Source organism: Copadichromis virginalis, linkage group LG4 (assembly GCF_057382275.1).
Source record: "Copadichromis virginalis isolate Kocher_CV1m ecotype Utaka linkage group LG4, C_Virginalis_male_GT1.1, whole genome shotgun sequence".
Classification (NCBI taxonomy): domain Eukaryota; kingdom Metazoa; phylum Chordata; class Actinopteri; order Cichliformes; family Cichlidae; genus Copadichromis; species Copadichromis virginalis.
In genome coordinates this window covers 33,377,317-33,385,533 of record NC_140621.1, presented here as the reverse complement: position 1 = coordinate 33,385,533, position 8,217 = coordinate 33,377,317, and the positions used below count along the sequence as shown (strand labels likewise).

The 8,217-nt window shown below is 41.8% G+C and overlaps 2 protein-coding genes across 2 annotated transcripts; both read right to left on the bottom strand.

Moving 5' to 3' along the window:
- Positions 1-786: 786 nt before the first annotated feature.
- On the bottom strand, positions 787-4,223 carry tmem238l (transmembrane protein 238 like). Its single transcript, XM_085455021.1, has one exon. The coding sequence runs from the start codon at positions 4,189-4,191 to the stop codon at positions 3,718-3,720; it is 474 nt and encodes a 157-aa protein (XP_085311147.1). The 5' UTR covers positions 4,192-4,223; the 3' UTR covers positions 787-3,717.
- Positions 4,224-6,775: 2,552 nt separating this feature from the next.
- On the bottom strand, positions 6,776-7,993 carry pirt (phosphoinositide interacting regulator of transient receptor potential channels). Its single transcript, XM_085455477.1, has 2 exons — positions 7,837-7,993; positions 6,776-7,569 (listed from the first exon to the last, which is right to left on the bottom strand). Exon 2 carries the CDS (start codon positions 7,553-7,555, stop codon positions 7,148-7,150), a length of 408 nt encoding a protein of 135 aa, XP_085311603.1. The 5' UTR covers positions 7,556-7,569; positions 7,837-7,993; the 3' UTR covers positions 6,776-7,147.
- Positions 7,994-8,217: the final 224 nt, after the last annotated feature.

Below are 8,217 nucleotides of genomic sequence, written 5' to 3'. Positions count from 1 at the left end.
TCCGTAGTGACAGTCAGGCCAGTTTTCGCTACAATCCAGGAAGAGTGGCGTCCACTAATGGCTAGAAAATATTGGACAAAGCTCTTTAAAACCACAGGCGCTTCTCTGACGCGGTGTATGCTTTACCATATTGTGCTAACCACCCAGGATTGAAATTTGAGTCTCATGGCCTCATTCTACCCCCTCATAAACAGCGTGTCACATGGGAAGTGCAAGTATTGATTGTGTTACGTGTGGCTGTGATTAAGATTGCAACAACATATACCATGTAGGCAACTTTGGGATTTTAGCATAATAGAGAAGGTGGTGTCCTCGGGGGGAGAGGAGCAGCTGAGCAGGAGGGGTTTCCATCTCTTTCCAAAGAGAGAGAGACCCATTACGCCTCTTTTCCATTTCCTCTCTCAGGGGCAGAAACCAAATGGACACATTAATAACAGTTCGCATGTCTGAGGGAGCTAATGGCGCCTTGAGTGCTGATTAAGGCTGGGAAGAATTGGGTGCGGAGAAAGAGTATTCGTTTCACTCCCTTTAGTGACTGTTACGGTGCGTAAACTGAATCCAGCATTCAGGTTGCGCATTTTTGTTTCTTTTTAAGGTAAACTACTTTAAATGAGCTGCTGGTGTGCCGCTGTTTCGCGAGTGAACACGTTTCTGACCTCTCTACTTACATTTCTTTGTGTGAGAGCGTTTAGACTGGGTGGATCTAACTAAAAATAACCCCAACCCAAAACCCACAGTGCCAGTTTGGCCAGTTTGAGGAGCTACCACACAAAGATCACACGTCAGTCATCCCAGAGCATATTTAGTTACTAGTTTCAAAGACTTACATGAATGTGCAAAGTCAGGTTGAAATATAAATATAAACTCACAATATATAGACAGATATAACAGTGACATAAATAAGGCACAATGCATCAACTTGGCACAAGTTTTCAAATGCATGAAAGTGCTGTCAAATATATTTCCATCAAAGTGTGGGGATCGCTGCTGTCCAGTGCGCCGGAAACTTGTTTTTAGCCTGAAGACAAATGGTGGAGTTTTCTTTCTGTCCTGGGAGTAGTCAGATGTGCTCCTGGTCTTTGCCGGATTTGGATGTAAAGCACAAAACCTCAGTGAGTTCCAGAGAACCACAGAGTCAGCTCAGTTTGACCTGCTCGTGCGATCAGCTGGAAAGTGATCAGAAGCTCACCCAGACACGACTCAGTCCAGTTTCACTCACACTGTAGTTACAGGATGTCATGTTTGGGTAAGTTGAGCTCCTCCTCAGACACAGTCAGGTCCCCCATGTACCAGAATATCCAGAAGATCAGACTCAGGAAGATCAGCAAAGGTCCAGATATCACAAAAAAGTCCCAGAAGCTCAACGGGGCGAAGATCCCGATGAAGAAGAGGATCAGGCCGGCGATGTCAAAAATCAAAGCCAGCGCCAGGAATGTGCTGCTGCACTTATTTGGCTCCATAGCCGGGCCGGATGAGACGGGCAGATGGACGTTGTCTGAAGGCCTGATGAGACTGAAAAGTCTGTGCTTCCTGTCTTGGGGAACATTCTTTTTTTTATCCAGCACACCTCTACATTTCTTTCATAGCAGAGCTTTGTGGAAAAACTGGTCTAAAAACCAAAACAACGGGTTTTGCTCATTAACAGATCTTTAAAACCCCACAGCACGCCTTCATTCCTCTGAAGGGCTGACTTGTTTTGCACCTTCCACGTGTCATTACTGCGACACCTCAGCCCATTGTCTCAAACCAGTGTGACAGATTTATGCACATATATTTCATAATCAGCTGCCACCGAGCTTGTGTTTACACGGTGATAAGCTTGCAGTAATTATTCAGGGACCCCGGATCTTTCTGTTCAGCTAATGAAACCAAAGCGATTCGAGGCGTCGCATCTTTTATCAGATCGCTCAGAGCCTCCTCGTCGCTTCAGTCTCACTGACTAGAGATTTATCCCTGGAGATATACTCTAGTTACCTTTTGTATTTGTCTTGGGAGCAGCTCTGCAGGGTGGATACACTGCATTAAAGCATTTCCAACTATTTGATATTTCACGGTTCGTGCAGCTCGACAATAGTGACACGTATTATAAAGTGCAGCCACAAAGAGGAAATGCACGTAATGGAAACTTCTCTGAGTACCTTGTTTGACCAGTCATGCTGCCACTATTTGTCTTTTTGTCTCCGGCTTTGACTCGCTGTCCTCTCTACTGTTAGAGGAAGTGTGCACAGCGGAGACGGATTCAGCTTTATTTACTGTAACGCCGCGGCTCTGATTAAAGCGAGCTGAGCTGTCAGTCACACTGACTCTGTTTGTCAGAAGCCATTTCAGTGCTTGATCAACTGAACCCTGCAGAGGCCGCGTTTGCATAAGGTGTGCCGTCAGTGGAACTTGAACCTCCGGATCAAACAGAGGCTGCTGCTCCCAAACATATCTATAAATATAAACGTACAATCAGAAATGTACTCTCCCAAACAAATCCATATCATATCTGCGTATGGAAAATGCTATAAAGTAAAGTTATGCCTTGTCTGGCTTTGCTTTGCCATCACCGTTCTGCTGAGTCAAACCAGTCTGACCAGTGTTTGTTTTGAACTGACAGCAAAGCAAACAGCAAACATGACCTATCTTTACTGTGTCTAGTTATCAGTGGAAAAGTGGAAAAAATGAAGTAATGGAAGGCTATCAATAATCAGTCCTTTCACCTTGTAATTGTAGCTGTGGCTCAGAGGTATATCTGCGCATTCTCTGCTTATCCAGCTTATATTAAATCTACAATCAGGTACAGAAAAAATACAAATAATATAAAGTCTGATTTTCGTAGACTCTAAATCTGTAACAATTGTTAAAATGAATGTTAATGTTCATTTTTTTATACAAGCAAAAATAAATAAATAAACATTGAGCATCCAGAATTGTATTTCTAGCTGCAAGGCTGTCCGTCTGCTCAGGGCCCCTGATGTCCTCACTGTTTCCCCCAATTCTTTCCTTTTTATTGCACAATTTTATATATTAAATTTGCAACACAAGCAGAAAATAAGCTCCAATAGATAAAAGCCTCAACAAAATGGGAGAGAGTGGGTCACAATAGGTGATTCATAAAAAGAGTTACTGCAAACTATTAGTTGGAAGACTCTAAGAGTCCGGGGCCAGTGAGGTTCTGGGGCCTGAAGCAGCTACAGCACAACAGGTCGTGTTTTATCTTCTATAGATCCACCGTTCCTAATCATTCCTTTTAAAAGTTTTCTGGAAAGAACAAAGAAAGTTCTGCTTTAACACATTTTCAAGTTAAAGTGCCCCGCTGTGCTGCGACTGAAAAGGACTCACAATTCATTTTGAATTGATTCGCTGAGAATGCCTCGAGTGAACTCTCTTTCTTATTTCCCTGCAAATGGTTGCGAATTCTTTCCAGGAAATGTACAAAGTCATTAATATGAAATTGCAGACCAGAAAAGCAAAGTATAAGCTCAGTGAGAAAGAACAGAGTATAAAGGGCCTTGTGCCTCAGTATTTCTAACATTGTGATTTACAGCCTATTTAAACATGTTTGACAGAACAGGTCCAGACATAATGCCCATCTAGGTTTGACTGAGAAGCCTGGAAAATATAACTTGCAGTAGTATCATCCCTCTTTCTCTGCATACTGTACAGAAGGCTCCAGAAAGAGGCACAATAAAGCGGCCAGATGCGCATTTTAACATGGAGGTACTCATCATGACATCAGGTCGTGTCATTTTTGCCCATTTTGCTCTCCACGTCAGGGATGTCCGATGAGGTATCGTAGCCTTCGTTGGAGTAGGCGGTGGATCTGCCCCACGTCACCCTGCTGGCTTTGTGTGGAGAGGATCCCCCATGGCTGCTCTCCTCATCCTCCACGCACTTCATGCTTTCCTCCCCTCCCTTCAGCTTCATGGTTAACCTCTCGGATAGTTTCCTGGCCAGCTGCACGATGCTGTTCCTCTTCTTACAGCCGTCATCCACCTGGACGTTGCCCACGTACCACATGAGCCAGCAGGCCAGGCTGATGAAAATGATCAGGGAGCCGGTGTAGATCAAGAAGTCGCCATAAAAGAGTCCGTTGATGCGCAAGTTGGCGAAGATCCCGATTAAAAGCAGGATCACGCCGAGCACGTCAAACACGACGGCGATGAGAAACATAAGAAAGCAGTTTCCGATGCACTTGATCGCATCCATCCTAGACAGATCACAGCCGCTTCAAGCTTGTATAACGGCAAGCTGCTTCATCCTTTATACCTGAGCCGAGGCTGCGCACCTGTGGAGAGAGACGCCCCGCCTTAAAGTAGAAATAAACAATGTGTTCACGCAGGTGCATTCCGTGTACACACAAAACAAACACACACGTATGCACACTTCACTTTCACACTGAAAAGTCAAACATCCTGAATTCTCCAGTTCACAACAACAACAGTCATTTCAGGGAACTTTTCACTGTAGGCCCGCTGTGAAATATTAGAAAGACCCCTTATGAGGAAGCGCTCAGCCAGGTGGAGCAGACATCTGCCACGTGGTGAGGGGACAGAGGAAGCAGATACAGCAGGCAGGTTTCGTTTTTGATATTTATTGATATTTAATAAAGGATTCAAAATTGTAGTTAGAGTCCAGAATCTCGCAGGCTGGTCTGGGCAATGCAAATAATGCAGGACTCACAAGACTCCTTAGCATAATATTTGGCTGTCAAATTATACAGATGTATGCATCGTGTATGTTGTGAATATCAGGAAGAAGCAGGTGTATTTATTTGTTGTGCTGATGTTGGATTAGAACTTCTTCGGGTGTTTTTTTCATTCAAGTTAAAGTTAAGTAGTGTTGTGATCAGAACTTGAGTAGTGGAACTTGTGGCGCCCCAAACACTGCAGTTACATGAACACTGACAGACGTGGTCGTAACTGAGTAACGACAGCTAAATAAATAAAAACCTGAAACCGCTTCTTCACAAAAATCAAAATGTAAAAGCATCATAACTGAAATAATGATTAAAACACTGTCACCTTTGATTTTCAGCTAAACTATTACATTTGATTTGAGTCTTTGCACTTAACTTGCAGGAGTCTTCTGCATTATATTTAAAAAATAAAGGATGAACAACTCCTCAACACAAAGGTCAAAAGCATTAATAATAAAATATAATCAAAAAATTTAACAAGCTTCAAAGACTAAAGTTCAAGTTATAACGGCACTAATTGAAAAGACTTTGCATATACAGTGCTTCTGACATTATGAATGCATCCTACTGGCCTGTGAATAATGATTATTTTCAGCATGAATTAATCCGTTTGTTTCTATAAAAGGGTGAAATATTCAAAAAGCTATTTTGTTGTCTAAAACCAAAAGATTTGTATTGTTATATCCAAGGCAAATGTGAAGACCATGAACTTTGGATTAAAAAATTATTGTAATAATCTTTTTATTGCAAATAAAACTCTGATTACATCAGAGGATCATTTCTAAATGTCTATAAATCTTAAATATAATAAATATATCTCAATATAAACCTGTAGCAACACACCAATAACCACTTCACTGCTTCACTGTTATTTTATACATTTAGACTTGATTTATGTTGATGACTGAAGGTGCAGTAATCACTACTGCAGTAACTTCAACTTGTGTAAATCAGTATTTCTTTAGTTCAACATTTATTTTTAGATGTCATATGTTGTATGTTCCTGGTCTTGTGTGTTACCTGGCAACCTGTATGACAAAATGTATAAATAATTGCTCAAAGATTAATTCACAAGCAGACTGACACATGAAAACATTGGATCAATAATTACAGATATTGCATTGTTTCAAATTCAACACACAGAGTAGAAGTATCGGTATTGAAATAGAAATAATCCTGATTAAATAAAGCAAAGATTGCAAACTTAAATGTCTTTGCTAATTAAATATTCAGAGTTTCTCTAACATTTTCATCTTCTGATTATTTGACATCTGCTGTGGTCGTTATATTAAATAAAAATATTTAAGCTGAGCAGGCATTAGAATTTAATGTAATGATACATATAAATTAAATACTTTAATTCTGAACAAATTTGAGTGAGTTACCAGATATTTGCACACGTGTCTCTATCTAATATTTCCTCTTCCATTACCTCTGGCTTTGCTTTCGTTAGAAACCTGCCTCATGGCTGCAAAACACTTTATTGTGTTCGCTCAGCTTGTGTCTGACTCTCTGTGGTGAACAATGCTGCGCTGGAAGGGTTCACACAGGTCTTTGGAGCTTTTTCCTCTGAAGCTGCCTGCCGTCATCACAAATGAGAGCTCAGTCGGTGAACCAACACAGTAAACCAAACAAAGGAGTTAAAGAGGCTAAAATGCTTCTGGGAGCCGAGGGGAACCGTGGAGTTTGGTGATAATCGTTGTTCATTCATTACAAAGAGTGATTCCTTTCTGTAGCAGTCATACGATTCTTTGCAAATATACAAATATTGATTATCGTTACTTTAAATATGATCTGCACTGCTAGCCCAAAGAGTGCATTTTCAGTGGATAGAAGGAATTAATATTTAATGCACATTACAGTGGAATCTGGCTGTGAAGGGGTTACTTTAAATTGGCTGCTACCTAATATTGAAATCTTATGTAAATGTGCTTTCAGGTCACACCAGTCAAATCATCACTCTTTACATAATTCAAGGATGAATACATTTAGATTCAAAGCATCCTTCCTTGTGGTTCTTTCAACAAACACTCACAGCCACACGCAGCTGGACACAGTAAAACACAAAGTGACAATAAGAAGATGTCGTGACTTCGACTGACACGGTCAGTCTTTGCATAATTTTTATTTTATTCTTTGCAAATATTCATAAGGACACTTTACTGCCTTGTATCTTCTTGCTAAATTGTTTGTGCAGGTGTAAATAATTGCATTTTCTGCAGCGCATTCCTGTCCATGCGCTCTCATCCTATTTTCAACAGCCGCTGTTATTAATGAAATTACATCATGCACACTAGAAACTTCAATAGTGTCGTCAATCCAGAGAGATAAACATAATTGTTGTCAAACAGTCTTCTATTAATCATTTTCCACAGAGCTGAAAATATTAACCTCAGTTCAGAGTGTTCGCCACGTTTCTCCTGAAATTACATCCAAACATAGTTGTGCTGAAAAACATCACAGCCCTCACAGGTTAAACACCGGAGGCCTGTAATAACTCAGGGGCTTCTTCATTTTCGACCGCTTCCTGTTCTCTTTGGTAATAGGAATCAGGACCACGCCCACCACAAAAACCATCAATCCAATGGACAGCAGGGCTGGTCCCAGGATGTTGGTGACTTTCCGGCAGTGGCCAGCGAAGTAAAGGCCGCTGATGATGATGCCACATGCCAGGAAGCTGCCCCCGGTAGACATGAGGTGGATGGGGAACCAAAAGACTTCAGACTTCTTGGGGGAATTCTCCGTAGTCCAAACTGACTCGGTGCGGGACAGGCTGAACACGGTGCTCTCCGTGCGGCTCGGGGGCGTGAGCTGGTCCCTGGACTGGGACAGCGTGCACTCCCCCAGGGGGATGTTCTCTGGGCTCCCTGGCATGACTTCCTGGCTGACTGTATGGAAGCAATGTGGAATAAAAATCAATCTGGAAGGGAGGATGTGTCTTTTTCCTATACACGAACGTTACTAAGGATATTGTAGAACATTTACAAGATACTGCAATAAGCAAAACACTCTGTGTGTCACAACAAATCCACAAAAGTACAATGAGGACGTTTATGCTGCAATCAGAAATTCTAAAGAAAATACAAACAGCTTCTTTGCCCACTGGAAACGAGTCCACACCCAGGAAAGGAGCAAACAAGTCAACAAACACCTACCTTCGAATTCTGGATCAAGTCTCTTAGTCTGTATTTTTGAAGAACTGACAATAAGTTACAGTGAAAAATCACAAATCCTGAAGGAGAAGCCGACAAAATCTCTGCCCACCGTCTGACCAGAGAACCCAGTAAAATACAGCCATACAGATTTAGCAAACATCTACCCACCCTCCTACATTATCTCCACCTACTCAAGAGAACCCTGTGACCACCATCCCCTTACCATCTTCTACCATCGCAGGCGGTTTGTCCTGATATTACATGCAGAGCGAGGTGCTTGGCTTTCTTTCCCCAGAGGATATCCATAGACTCCCCCCAAACCACTCAGACTCACGGCTCCATTGGGCTCTAAAACGATTTCACAAAAACTTCAATAAACAG

Excerpts from the sequence above, each read along its gene's own strand:
- tmem238l (XM_085455021.1), bottom strand. The coding sequence starts at position 4,191 with ATGGATGCGATCAAGTGCATCGGAAACTGCTTTCTTATGTTTCTCATC.
- pirt (XM_085455477.1), bottom strand. The coding sequence starts at position 7,555 with ATGCCAGGGAGCCCAGAGAACATCCCCCTGGGGGAGTGCACGCTGTCC.